Below are 15,656 nucleotides of genomic sequence, written 5' to 3'. Positions count from 1 at the left end.
AGGAGAATTGGCTAAAAGGAACTCAAACTCAAAATAGATACAAATATGATGAGACAGAGGACAGAAAGAAAATGCAACAAGCAAATTTTATTACGGGAAGATAACTTACATAGAATAAGGGTGATCAGGGGAAGATGCAGTCAGATGGAAAGAGTTAAAAGTGTCCAATGTGGGGGAAATGGTATGTTTTTAGTTTTAACTGAAATTTATCCTATTAATCCCACTTTACAAAACCAATTTCAAGCAATCAAGAATATCAAACACCATTTCTCATTTTGAAAGCATGTAAATGAAGATTTACAGCTGGAATTCAAAGGGAATTATATGTAATAATATTGTTAATTATTCTCTTCTTTATTTGTTATGTGGTACACCTCCTTAACTCTTAATTATCAATGTCTTAAAGCTTTTTTTTAATATATCAAAAGTTTTATAAGAAGATAATGCAATATTTAAAAAAATGAAAAATTTCCCTTTTTCTATAATGTTGCAAAATGGAAGAACATTAGACAAATATTATATTTGTCATCCTGTTTAATGTAAGAGTTTAATTTAACATTCTGAAATAACAAAAGTATCATTTGGCTCACTATGAGTTATTATGCCTAATAATGTTCTAAATGGACTTGAGCAGCCTGTAGTTCTCTAACACAATTTATCTTCTTAAGAGAATTGAGGTCACATTAAAGAAACACTACACTGCTATGAGGAGTTTATAAAGATTCTTATGTATAATAATTAAAAAATATTTCATAGGCCAAACAAGAACAAGTATCAAAAGATCAGAGGATCAAAGATTTAGAGCTGAGAGGTTTATCAGAGGTTTATCAACTGGCTTATTAGATAAGAAATCTGACATTTTGACATTTGAATACAATTTTAATGTACAAAATGCACTTTATTCACAACATGCTATTGTTTTACAAGGGAGAACTTTAAGGCTCAGTCTTATGGTTTCCTCCAGGGTCACAGAATAAATTAGTGGCAAAGCTGAACTAGTCTTCTGACCCCTACATAGTTCAAAGCTTTTCAGCCCCACTTTAAAACATTTTAATCATGAAGATCACATGGAAAAGTCTGTCAAGCTTTCATTCTCTCTGTATGATTTTTCTAATGTTCTCACTCACAAATGCCTTTATCAGACTTGTATCATAAGCCTCCAAATCAGTGTTTTATAATGTATTTGTGGACATTGACTGACATATTTCCTGTAGTTAAAATATAGCTCTCTGGAGGGAAAAGGAAGGAGGAGAATAATCATAATGACTGGCAAGAACTATTTCAAGGCCTACATCATCTTCTGACTTACACAAGTGTGGAAAAAAATATCTAGTTAAACTCAGGGAAACCGGCATTGTGGCAAATAAAATATGCATACATTATCCAAGAAAAAAATAGCCCATTCCATATGATAACGATTTTCCATTTACCTACCTGAAAGATCTGTATTCCTCGTGTGGTTAGCCCAAGAGTTAATGACGCTTCAATTTCCCGTTTATCCTATGGGAACAAAACATCTTTTGAAGAAAAATACAAATTTTAATCCACAGCACATAGAAAAAAGTTGAAAGAAAAAAGAAGAAAGTTAAGAGCAATATCAAAAATCAATGGGATAAATAGTCTCATCATTCTTCATTTTTTTGGTTATGATTTTAACATCATGATTGAACAATGTGATTGAATATGATCAATTCAATATATAAAAATATAAATGTTGTACATAAACCTATTATAGGCAGTTTTTTTTAATTTAACATGATAGTAACTAAACCATGTCTCTTTTTTCTGAACTTGGTTCTGTTCTCTTTTCACATATTTCAAAAATGTTTCAATGATTATTTCTGTCTGTTCCTCTGTTTTTATTTGGTCATATGAGAAAATGTGTCTTATTTTGGACCTGTAGTTCAACCACTCTGCCAGGAGTTGTGTACCGCTTGTTCTGGGCCTAGTAGCTCCAACTCCCATCTCGTATGGAAAATTTGCATCCTCAGAACTAAGTTGCTAGAACTCCAGCACCAAGAAGGGCAGAGGAGTATTAGTGAGTTAGATTTAATTAGAAAGGAGTATTTACTAAAGGAGTATTAAGAACAGTTGATATAAAGCATTTCCATTCCCAAAGTCTGTGACATACTATCCCATACATACAAGAAGTCCAGGGAGAAGTAGATAAAAGCTTAAAGAACAACAAATACTTTACATAACCTATATCGAACCCTCATTGGGGAAAAGCAATCCTTTTTCTCTTCTTTAATTAACTCCCTATCCTATTCACAGTGGCTCTTTGAAACCTTTTTCTTCATCCTCAAACCTTTCATGGCTTCTTTTCTTTCATACTTTTAGCTGTGAACCTTGCCTTCATATTTTATTGAAAATTTTGAGGTTATTAAATGATTGCTCCCTCTTCTTACTTCCAGATACCTTCTGTCACTCTTTTCTCTTACCTATGTCTCACATGAAGACCTCCTAGCCAAGAAAAACCCCTTTCTACATGGACAAGTGACCTCGATTCATCTTGTCTTCTTTAGGAAATCTCCCAAGAAATGTCTTTCTGTTATCCCCACTCTCTATCTTCAATCTTTTTCATTATTCTGGCTGATTCTCTAATAGCTAAAAACACCTCCATGCCATGTAACTTGTGACAAGTCCATGACTTCAGGCTTCAGCTGTAGGTCTCTCTTACTAAATAGATGTAGGCTAATTAACTGGTGGAATTTGATTTAAAAAAAAAAAAAGGACAATTCGGGCTTCAACAAATACTATTTTAGGTATAAACACACAATTCAGAAATGGGGGAAAGTTAAAGTTTACCATCCTAATAGATGGGCAGAAGGCAAAGACAATTTATCCTGGAGAAAATTGTGAAAATGGCTACCATTGTAAGGGAATGATTAAAGATGCATTTGAAGGTGAATAGATGGAATAGCTAATAAATCTATATGGGGAAATTCAGTACCAGGGCAAAAGGAGCCCTTCAGTTCAACCTTTTGATTTCTAAGGCTTCCCCCAAAGGCTTGCACTATTTGGATAATTGAAGGGAAGCTTTCAAAGACAAACAATGGAGAGAAAGTATCATGGTTTCTTCAGAGTTAGTACCTGTGCAGGCTCTTTCAGTAGCTTCTGAACAGAGTCAAGGGTAAGGAAATCCTTAGAGATGCCTAAACTGTCCAGTATCTATAACACCCAACAATAGTATTTCAGCTAAGGGGGTGAAAGATAATTTTTCCTCAATGATGGAAAGGAAAGAAACTAAAGTAATTTGTAATATCGGCTTCTTGTATAACAATGTGAGAAGGCAGATGGCCTGGGGTCTAATGGTATGTAGTTATTGACTTCAATGATGCTTTTTTCTCTATTCCTGTCATGTTAAAAATCATACTTGAAGGAAACACTCAAGTTTGTAAGGACACTATTTTAGGGTATAAAAGTTTCCTAGTTTCACTTCAAACAATTTAAAAATTATCTAATAAAATATCAGAATGACTAAATAATTTTCTAATGACACTCTTAGAGGTAAATTTTATTATGGTCAGGGGAACTATTAATAGATTCGTGGGGCATTATAAAATATTTTATCTGTTTGACAAACCATTCAAAAATATTCATTATCCCATTTCTATCTTTATTTTTAATATTATATAAAAGTCATATTATACAAACTATATCCTTTTATCTTATACAACATATTTTATGTTAAAACAATATATTATGTATTATACATATAATAAAATTATACTATATAAAAATTATATCCTGCCCCATAAGTTAAAAAAGTTAAGTTAAAAAGACTGATTCACAGTAACCAAATAGAAATTCAAATATAATTGTTTAAAATGTGCTATAAATACAATGAAATGTCTGTGATATGCATATATGTTTTGTTTGGAAATGAATGCCCCTTTCAAAACTAAAAGTATCTCTTGACTGAAGCTGCAAAACTGATTTTACTCCATTACCTTATACAATCTGTAGTAATGAACAGCGATGTCATCAAGTCGGATAGCCTCTTTAATATATTTAAGATGTGCCTCAGAGGCAGTTAGTGCAAACTGATCTTTGTGCATGTTTGGAATGTGTTTTAGGATGTAATCCTTCCCTCGCTTTGTAATAACCTGTTGGAATAAAACAGAGTTCAATATCTATTTGGAGAAATGGAAAGACATACAAACTGTTTCTTTGTTCTTTCCTATTTGCACTTTTAAATTAAGATATTTTACTTGTGTTTCCTCATTTGTTTTTTCCAGAAATGGGAAAATTAAGAACTATTTCACCTTTTTAATAGTAGTGTCTGTCCTTTCAAAAGATGAAAAATTCCAATAAACAAAAGTACAAATGAAAATTCTAGCCAATAAAATGTCAAGAAAAAGAATACTAATAATGTCAATATTTTTTCAGCACCCCCTAAAGCAGACTTTATCAACAGACATTATATAGAACTACTACTATTTTCTATTATTCTTATAAGTCTTAAAGTTTGTATTTTCTAGTAGTTCTGCATTTTTGCCTTAAAAAAAGAAAAAAATGATAAGAAATAACAGCAGCAATGAGAACTGGTGGAAAAATATTCTTTAAAATTTTAAAACAGTACCTACCCAAGATGGGAAATAAGCCTCTGGCTCAAAATATTTCCCACAGTGTTTATTCCTTTTGAAGTTTCCAAGATCAGCCTGCAATGCAAAAGCAGCCAGCAAGAAGTAGGCCTCCTCTTGAAGCATACAGTGGGAGTGAAGAACTTGTTTTCTCAAGTGCCAATAATAATAATATCTTGCTATTCTATCACTTGGAAAAAAAGTAAAAACAGAACTTGGATATTGATGATCTGGCATGTAAAAACACACACACACACACACACGAAATTTTTACATTTTATGTTTTTTACATTTACTAACAGGCTTTTGTTTTTTGTGAATGTCTATTTTCCTCATTGAATAGAAGGTATATTGCAACAAGCACTTGATTAATGAAAAAAGCACAGCAGAGCAAGAGTTTAAAAAAATATTCTAGGTCAAAAAGTGCTTACTTTTAAAAGAAATTCATTTCATTTGGAGGAAGGGTTAAGGGGAGAGCAAATAAATTTTCTGAGTAAAACTGAGGGGAAATCTAGGGGAAGAGGTGGAAGGAAAAAGGGGAAAAGTTGAAACAGAAGTTTTTGCAAGGGTCAATATTGAAAAATTACCCATGCTACCTTCTGAATCCAATTCTCCCTGTGCAACAAGAGAACTGTTCAGTTCTGCATACATATATTGTATCTAGGATATACTACAACATATTTAACATATATAGGACTGCTTGCCATCCAGGGGAGGGAGTAGAGGGAGGGAGGGGAAAAATCAGAACAGAAGTGAGTGCAAGGGATAATGTTGTAAAAAATTACCCTGGCATGGGTTCTGTCAATAAAAAGTTATTATAAAATAAAAAAGGAAAAAAAGAAAAATTACCCATGCATATGCTTTGCATATAGAAAGCTATAATTTTTTTAAAAATCTAAAAAAAAAAAAAAAACTGAGGGAAAGAAGCAGGTGCAGTAAGAGACTCAAGGAGAAAAGAAAGAATTTAGAACAAGTATTTGTTTGATAAAACTACAAACTCAGTTATGGAAGAGTAAAAGGACTGCACTGCTGCAATGAAGGTTCAGTTTAGATAAGATATATAAAGAGATTCAAGATATATAAAGAGGTTCCACTCAAATTGATTACATGCTTTTCTCCAGCTCTGGTTAGCAGCATTTGAGCAGAAGTGGAAGAGGCATCTTGTAAGAATAAAGCAGGATTAATAGGATCAATGGTAGGAAAAGGGACCTGGGGGGGGAGGAGGGTTCAAGAATAGAGGATATATGTGTAGGGTTGAACTAGTTTACTAGAGTATCAGAACTAAGAAGGGAAAACAGTGTAATCGGAGTAAGACTGATGTCCTGAAAAAAGTACTAAGACAGAAAGGTTATAGGTATTAATAATGAAGAAGAATAGGTTTAAGAGGAGTAAAGTATTAAGAGTAAATCAGAAATACATAACATTCCTATTAAATTAATTCAATATTGGGATTTTGAGAAAATATTGGAGATTTGTTGAGAAAACCAAATCACAATAAGAATTTATACTTTAAGAAAATTTTGTGTTGTTGTTAATGCATAGAAATTTGGACCCTCTTTCCTCCCTTTTTAACTTTTATCTCTATTTTCTTAGTGATACAACTCATGAGACTTATCTCATGCTACTTGGGTGATAATGTTAGTGGATTTTCAATAAAGCTAGAGGGTAAAAGTTATTAAATTGTATGAACATTTTGATTTAATAGGCTCACTACTAGGTCTATGCTCAAAAAAAGTAAAGACGAAGAGAACATACAGGTACAAAAATATTTATAGCAGTTCTTTCTATGGTGGCAAACAGCTGGAAACTAATATCCCTTTAGTTCTATTGGGATATATGGCATAAGAATGCCATAAAAATAATAAAGGGAATGGTGAACATGAAGATGATTTTTATCAACTTGCAAACAAAGAGAGCAATCTATACGATAATTCAAACAACTTTTAAAGACTTAAAAACTCTGATTAACTGAATTATTAAACATGCTTCTGAAGAGATATGAATGAAGACTGAGTCATATTCTTAATACATGGTCAATATGGATATTTGTTTTGCTTGATATCATATATGTTATAAGGGCTTTATTTTTCTTTATTTTTCACTAAAGGAGGTAGTGGGAGAGAATAGAAATTTTATTTTTAAAAGTTAAATTAAAAAAAGAGACAGTGAATGATTCTGGGGAAAAGTCAAGCTTAACTATGTAGTACTCAAAATAAAGTGTTTATATATGTTTCTTTTCTTCCTTTCCTCCCCAACCCCCTGTAGGTAAAAAAAACTTAAAGAGATTTAAAAAAAAAACTGGCTACATGGTGTTTTGATTTGTATTAACCACTTACAAGCCCTAGACAATTAATGAGTAGATAAATAATGCACTTTCCTTTTTTTCATAACCAATTATATTAAATCACAAGAATTCATAAGAATTTTTGCCATTAAAGAGGAAAGAAGACTTCACATTTTTCTTTGATTTATTTTTATCTAAGGGGATAGAGATAATGATAATGATTAGATCTATTATTTCACTGGATTAAAGAAAAAGAAATGGGGAGCACCCAGCTAAGAAAACTTACTCTGCAATGAAGGGAGTGGCACTTTTTCTGAAACTAAGTCATAGAAAATGACTTTTCCAAGATCACACAGCTAACAGAACATGAATGCATGTTTTCTTGATTCTACTATTCAAAGCTACAAATGGCATAGCATAAAAGCAAATCTTATTGTCTGTAATTATTCAGCTAAATTCACTTTTCTCATTTTACATGTTTCTTGGGGCATAAAAACAAACAAGTCAAACATGTGACTTAGTACATTTAGGGGATTATTTTTTAAGGGAAATTTTAAGGAAAAACTTTATTTTAAATCATCAATTTCTATGAATTATTTAGTATTTAAGTTATTTACATAATAAAATCCACTAGAAGTAAATTTTTTATAGATGCCCTCCAAATTTAATGCAACCAGTTTAATGTACTGCCTTTACTTATTTGTTCTTCTTTATGACCAACTTGATCCTCAAATTGCCACACAAGGGAATTTATACTCTCATTTTGTTAGGTTATAATGGCAAGTTCTCATGAAGTTTTCCAATGAAAAAATCAAAACAATTTATCATCATATTCAAAAAGACTATCAATCATTATTGATAAGAGAAATGCAAATTAAAACAATCTTGAAGTATTATTTAATATGTACCAGATTGGATAAAATGGTTGAAGGGCAAAGTAACAAATGTTGGAGAGAATGGAGAAAAAAATAGGACTCTGATTCACTGTTGATGAACAGTCTTGGTAGAACAATCAGGAATCATCCCCCAACTATGTATACCTTTTGATCCACCAATACCACTATTAAGTTTCTTTTCAAAGAACCGATAGTTCTAAAATATGGCAGCATTCTTTGTGGTGGCAAAGAATCAGAAATGCAGGGATACCTATCAAATATTACTGTGTTATAAGAAACAACTGAGCTCAATGATCTTAGAAAAACATAAACTTACACAAACCACAATCTTGTTTTAAGAACAACTTTAACTAGTATTTTTGACTATTATAAACACCCAAATTACTAATTATAAAGGATCTATGAAGGAAGTTGCTGTGTCCAGAAAAAGAATTAATAAAGAAAAACATGTACAAAATTATTTTACACATACATATATATACACATATATATGTGTACATATATACATACACAAATGTATATAAACACGCACGCCCATATCTGGGAGTCATCTCTAGGGTGAGTTAGAAGGAAAAGGGAAGAAAAAAAAGAAAGTTACATGATAACGTTATTATATATTTTAAAGGAATAGAAAATTATGCATAGCAAATTGGCAGTTTCATGTGCATTTTTTTCTATTCGATTGTTATGGAAATGCTTGTTTTATTTCTCAAGGTCAAAATAAAATAAAATAAAAAATTTTAAATGTAAGGAAACAGATCAAAAGAATGTGATTTGTCCAGTGTCACAGAGGTGGAATAAGCAGCCGGTATTTGAAACCAGGTCTTCTAATTTCAAATCTAGTACTACTTCCCCTGCATCATACTGCTTCAGATGATCTGTCTTCATCATTTTCTTTACAGAAATACATGAAAAAAAACAAAACTATTATTTCCTCAGTAATACCTGATGCAACAAATTATCCACAGAGCCATAGCCACCAAAGCAGATCATGATCTACAATTTAGTGGTTAAGTCCCAGGGAACTGACTGAGGCAATATGAATTAAATGACTTATCTAGGATCACACAAGTATCATAAATTGGATTGAAGCCAATTTTTGGTTGTTTTTGCTTTTTTCAAATTCCAAGCTCTTATTTACTCCAGGAGAAAAAAATTTTCAATAGGGAGGAAGTTCAATGTAACAGAATGTGCATTAGGTTTGGAATGAAAAGATGCATTTATGTTAATGTTCTGCTATTTACTAATTATATGGCTTTAATTCATTGAGAAATGAAGTGACTGGCTCAATTTCCTTATCTGTAAAATGAGGATATGATTCAAGTCATTAGGCACCTTCTGTGTATCAGATACTATGCTAGGGATACAAAAGCAAAAAACATATAGTACTCTCTCTGAAAGAGTTTACATTCTACTAGTGTATTATACAAAATATAAAATCAAATATAAAATAATTAGGGAAACAAATTTACTAACAACTGGTTAACAGTGAGGAGGTTCAGAAATCAGCAAAAATGTTATTCAGGAGGTGGTATTTGTTCTGAACTCTGAATGGTAAGAAGGAAAAGCACTCCAATCCTCCTGCATTAAGGAAGGAGATAAAATATCATTTATATGGAATAGTAAATGGTAGAAGATGAATGATAAAGGTTACCAATAGCTAGTATATTTTTATCAGCTATCTCAAAGGACTACTTCAAGATCTTGGCATTTATTCAACATTACAATCATAATGGGAAGAGCAATTTTCTTCTTATGGCAAAAGCACATATTTTGCCTTTCCTCTCAACAACTCACAAATAGTAGCTACTACTACTTTTTTTTTTTGCTAAAATGATTTTTTTAAATGGATCAAATGAGAATATACATTAAATGCTTTATAAATTTTGAAAGAAAAACATAAAAATCATAAAGTATTAATCCACAATGATAGGTTATAGGTAAATTTTTTTGCTAAGTAACATTTTAAAGGATCAAATAAAAATAGATAGATGTGCTTTGTAAACCTGTAAAGCAAAATGATAAATAATAATTATTCCAGTCTATAGTTCATGCATTTCATCTTCAGTGTAACATGAAGTTATACTTCAAAAGTTCTATCTTTCAAATGGCTGACTTGTTATTGAAAACTGGAATATACAAATTATAATAAATTACAAATCTAAATTATAATTATTACAAATTCATTAGCTTATCAGAGTTAAAATTTTGAAAATTTTATGTGTTTTTTAAACAAGACAGAAACAAAGAAATGAGCTACTTTTTCCATACCTTATTAACCTGCCATTTTCCACATAATATTGTACCCGAAAGTGAATGATCATTGGAGGACCAAACTGGTCAATCCCCTAAAATAAACAGACATATCATTTGGGTATATACAAAGTGAAATGAGATGAGCTTCAAAATAAGAAGCTTCAGAAACTGAAAAGATCAAAAAAATCACCTTGATTATCTTAAGAGTTGATGATGACAGAATGAAGTCAATTATTATTTATGATTTTCAAACAGTCAAAAAAATACATTACCATTCCTAACATATCACAACTCTAAAGTTAAAATTCGCAGTGATTTTTTTATGGCAAGAGTTAAAATACAATGTCTCTCAATGATAAGTTTACAAGTTATTTTTTGTTAAAGTGATATAATCTCACTCAACTGATTTCTTATGATCATACCTTGCTGGCTTCCTTCTTCCATTCTTTTGGACAATATTTATAAAGTTTCTGTGATAACTCCATGTAAATATGTTCATTATCTGTATCAAAAAATAAGGGAGAAAGAAGGTAAAAAAAAGTATAATTTTTTAAAATTAATATACAAAAAATTGAAAACTAACTTTAGGCACATTAACATGTATCATACTTTTTTTTTTTTTTTTAACAGTGACTGCTTCTTTATTGGGGATGTAAAAGCATGACTATTATTTGTACATCCAAACTCCTTGCCAGCCAAGACCACTTTGTGAACCCTGACATATTCCAGGCAAGAAACTAGGGCATACTATTCTAAAATTTTGTAAAAGATATCTTAAGATAATATCATCAATGAAGATGTTTGGATTTCTATTTTATAAAGGAGGACATGTTGCTATTTTAGAAACACTAATATAATTTGCAGAAACTTTTGAATTCTCCCTACTTTTCTTTTATGTAAGTAAAATAGATATATCAGTAATTAAGGTGAGTTTTAAAAATACATTTTATTAATATCTCTGCTTCTTTTTGTAGCTTTTTATTTTCAAAATATATGTAAAGATAGCTATCAATATTTACTCCTGGAAAAACCTTGTGTTCCAAATTTTTTTCCTTCCCTCCTCCCCAAACAGTGAGCAATCCAATATTTGTTAAAAATATACAATTACATATTTAATCAGCCCATTATTGAAAAGAGACACAACCATCAAAATTAATCATTGCATAATCTTGTTGCTGTACACAATGTTCTCTTGGTTCTACTCATTTCATTTAGCATCAGCTCATGTAAGTCTCTCCAGGTCTTTCTGAAATCATTCTGTTAATCGTTTCTTATAGAACAATAATATTCCATAACATTCATATACCATAGTTTAGTCAGCCATTCCCCAACTGATAGGCATCCACTCAGGTTCCAGTTTTTTGCCAGGACAAAAAGCGCTGCTACAAACATTTTTATCCATGTGGGTCCTTTTCCCTTTTTTAAAATTATCTTTTTAGGATACAGGGCTATCAAACTGTGCATTACTTTTGATCCAACAGTGTTTCTACTGGGCCTGTATTTCAAAAGAAATGCTTTTCTTTCTCCATCTTTTTTTCATCATTTCTCTTGACAGTCTAGATCTGTTTTCCCAAATGAATTTTGTAATTATTAGCATTAAAATCATAAACTCATTTTGGTAGCATTGTCATTTCAAATTAATATAGTCCACTCATGGGAACAAAATATTCTTTCAACTATTTAAGTTGTTCGTTCTATCTTTAAGAAACACTATTTGAATTTATATAATTCTTTTGTGTGCCTGAATACCTCCATCCCAAAATATTTTTATGCATTTTTGTAGTTATTAGGAATGAAAATTTCCTTTTTTTCATTACTTCTTCTGTGGTTTTGTTATTACTACATAGAAATGTTGATTTTTGAGAATTTATTTTGGAGCCTTGTGCTAAAGCTATTGTCTCAATAAGTATTTTATGATTCCCTAGGATTTTCCAAGTAAACAGTCATTTCAGCAAAAAAACAAACAAACAAACAAACAAAAAAACCCTCTTTTTTTAAAAAAAAAAAACCTTTAATTTCCATCTCTTATCTTACTGATATTGCTATTGCTTACTGATATTTCCAGAACTATATTAAATAATAGTAAAAAGAAACAGAGGGCAGCACCCTTGATTTAATTGTTCTACTTGATGAAAAAAATTTGAATTAGGAAAAATCTTCATTCCACATGAAGTCTATTTTTTATGTTAGATATTTATATTTTATATTTAAAAATATACCTCTCTATTTAAACATTGTAGGGTTTTTAGCATAAAAGAGTAGTTAGTATATTTTGTCGAAGACTTTTTAAACTTCTAATAAGATGATCAAATGATTTTGGATATTTTGGTCTTTAATGATTAATGGTATTCATTGCTTAACTAATGTTGAACCATCCTTGCAGCTCTGGCATAAATGACACTTGGTGATAATGATTTCTTGGCTAGATGTAATCTATTTGAAAAGATTCTATTTAACATCTGAATTAATGTTCATTAATGATACTGGTTGATAACTTTCTGTGTTCTGTCTTTCCATTTAGGTATGAAGGACTATATTTATCTCATAAAAGAATTTTGGTACTTCTTCCTTTCTTAATTTTTAAGAATAATTTGGGAAGTATGCTCTTTCATTGTTCTTTAAAAGTTTGATAGTATTTTCCTATGAATTTATAAGGATAATTTTTTTTTTTTAATGTCCTCCTCTCCACATTGGTGGTTCCTTTATAGTTAGATCTATTTCCTTTTCAGAGATTGGATTAAGATTTTTATCTGGTCTTCTGAATTTAAACATTTTATATTTTAAAAGAAACGTTCAGTTATGTGTTCAGTTTCCTTAGCACATATTTTATTCTTTTTACTTCTTTGAGCTTTGATATGATTTTACCCTGCTCATTTGTTATTTTATTTTACTTATTCCTTCTTTTTAATTAGATGATATGTTTGTCTGTTTTATTAGTTTTTTAAAAACAAGCAGCTTTTAATTTTATGATTATTTATGATTTCCTTAGGATTTGTTAGAAACTTTACAAAGTATTAACTCATTAGAGTAGATAGAAACAATAATTATCTAATTTAGCATGGTTCAGTATGATTGATCTGATCTTACAAGGAGATGTTATGGGCCAGAACTTGAAACAAGGTACTAAGTGGAACTGAGAAACAATGCTTGTGTTCACACCTTTAGAGAGCTCATATAAGCAAGAAGCTCTTAGGGTCAGAGAGCACTCTGGGACAGACACAGAGCACTCTGGGAGGAAGCCCACAAGCCCACTCTCAGAGGTGGAGTGAGATTCATTCCATCTTCCACCTTTGTGCTGGCTAGAGGCTGAAGGACAAACCTTTGGATTTGGAGACATTCGGAAGGAGCTCTTGGAACCAAGCAGAGAGACAAGCCACCAAGAAAACTAACCCGGCTACTTTGAAGGAAGCAATAAAAGATCTGAACTTTTAACACCTGGCTGCATTTGGAGTAATTATTACTCTGAACCGAAACTAAGGCTGCCTCCAATCTCCCCAAGAAACCTGCTCCCACAGAAGAACACCACAAGGATTTATTTCAATTTTATCTTGATTTTAAATATTTTTTGTGCTTGTTTCAGGTTTATTCATTGTTAAACCTCTCTTTTTCTATTTTGTTAATATATATTTATAAGGATATTATTTTCCCCCCCACGAACTACTTTATCTTTATCATGGAAATTTTGGTATTTTGGTTACCTATTATAATTTACTTTCTTTTATATAATTATCAAATGTTTCTGTGATTTGTTCTTTGATCCGCAAATTATTCAGGATTTCACTGTTGCCTGTATTTGAATTTGTATCTTTTATTTGAGGACCCTTGGCAAATTATTATTATTTTTTTATTGTATAGGTAAAGGATGTATTAACTTTCTATGCCTTTTGACATTTGTTTGTAGTATCTCTGTTTTCTAGTTATAGAGTTAATTGTTTTAAAAAGTTATATGTGGTGCTAAGATTTATATATATTCTTCTACTGTCTTAGTTAGAAGATTCCAGGTCTGTTAATTCTAGTTTCTCTAGCAATTTTTTCAGTCCCATATTTTCCCTTTTGTTTTTCTTTTAGGACTATTCCAAAATACAAAGAAGGCTATTAAGTGCATCCTGTCAAGAGACTCCAATATTATTACTACTTTTTTTTAATAGCTCAGATGTTTCCTTGATGAATTTGGATAAATTTAATGTAGCTTCCTTGGTAATCCCTTTTTATGTTCTAATTGTTTGTTTCTGCTTTTTCAAGATAACATGATCACAACTTCTAGTTTGTTTTTTGATGGAATGTAAGTTGTATAAAAAAAAAAAAAATTCGATCTCCTCAGTTTTATTTTGTATAATATAGGGTCTTTGTTTTTTAAATGTGATTCTTAAGCAACAATGTATTTTTATATTACACTGACTGATTCATATTTAAAGTTATGATATTTAGGTTTATATTTTCTGCCATCTTTCTCTATTAAAATTCATAAGGTGCCAGATCCCTTCAGGAGTTCCAACTTTCCCCTTCCCAAGGTAGGAGGAATATACTTTCTGAGTAGCAAATCACCTAGGCCATATTAAGCATAAGGTCCTTATTGACCTTCATCTCTCCTCACCCATAAGAACATTCATCAGTGGAATTCACTCCTTAACGCAAAAGTTTTCTTTCTTTTTCCTTCACTGTCAGTATTTGCCCTTTCTCATTGCCTATTTCTCTTATAGGATCTTTTCTTTCTCAAAGTTCAGTAGACACACACACACACACACACACACACACACACACACACACACACCTCACAGGGGTTGCATTCCCCTCATTCAAATCTTCTTTGATTTGAACATGGCATATCATATAACCATCTCTATTCTACTACCAGGTTCTCTACAAAATGCGCTATGTTTTGCCTCTTCACTATTACCTCCACTATATTTCTGTCTCCATCCCTCCTTGTGTTTTCTGAAAGTCAGATGGCAAAGTAAACACAGGCACTCACCCCAACTTTCTCCAAATCCCCTTTAAACAACTTTAAAGCAAAATTCTGAAGCAACAAAGCTAAAAGGATAGAGTGAAACAATTTTCCAGTTCAAGAAACCTTAGAAGGTCCTATTGGGGTGAAAAAAGATCATAGTCCAACACAGGCTGCACAAAGGCAAGCCAGGCTTTGGGGTGAATGAACAGGCAGAGGCAGTTTCCAAAGATCTTAATCCACAGACAGTAAGAAGGCCAGAAGGAGATTATAGGGGATCCTTTGCAGGCACTGCAATGTCTACATGCAGTTCTAAGTTGCAGTTTCAGAGTGTGTGTGTGGGGGGGGGGGGGGAGGGGGAGGGGGAGGAAGGAGAGGGAGGAAGAGCACTAGCACACTAGAGTGTGCAGCCACAGGAGTGTAAGGATCCTGGTCACAGTTCCAGGGCAGAAAAGAGTGCTTTATAGTTACTCACAAATCAGAACACAGTCCAGGAAAGCACCACATCTTTCATCATTCTATCTTGAAAGCACTAAAAACCTATAGACCTCCAAAACTAACTATGAAAACAGAAGGAAAAATCTGAAGCTAAAGACAATGCCCTTTTTATCCAAGAAAGAATCCAATTTTAACATACAGTTAAAAGTCAAGAAATGGGCTGGGAAAATGATCAAAACAACAACAAAATT

At 31.7% G+C, this 15,656-nt stretch overlaps 1 protein-coding gene across 1 annotated transcript in view; it reads right to left on the bottom strand.

Moving 5' to 3' along the window:
• Positions 1-15,656, bottom strand: part of FRMD6 (FERM domain containing 6) — a 100,829-nt gene that overhangs the window by 28,578 nt on the left and 56,595 nt on the right. Inside the window, exons 4-8 of the mRNA XM_051977940.1 lie at positions 10,445-10,524; positions 10,038-10,114; positions 4,590-4,776; positions 3,954-4,109; positions 1,435-1,500 (exon numbers count right to left, since the gene is read on the bottom strand). Of these exons, the coding sequence (XP_051833900.1) occupies positions 1,435-1,500; positions 3,954-4,109; positions 4,590-4,776; positions 10,038-10,114; positions 10,445-10,524 (566 nt within the window). The remainder of the gene's footprint in view (positions 1-1,434; positions 1,501-3,953; positions 4,110-4,589; positions 4,777-10,037; positions 10,115-10,444; positions 10,525-15,656) is intronic.

This window comes from Antechinus flavipes, chromosome 2 (genome assembly GCF_016432865.1).
Source record: "Antechinus flavipes isolate AdamAnt ecotype Samford, QLD, Australia chromosome 2, AdamAnt_v2, whole genome shotgun sequence".
In the NCBI taxonomy this organism is placed as follows: domain Eukaryota; kingdom Metazoa; phylum Chordata; class Mammalia; order Dasyuromorphia; family Dasyuridae; genus Antechinus; species Antechinus flavipes.
The sequence above is the reverse complement of the archived record's forward strand: the minus strand, read 5'-3'. Positions and strand labels throughout refer to the sequence as shown.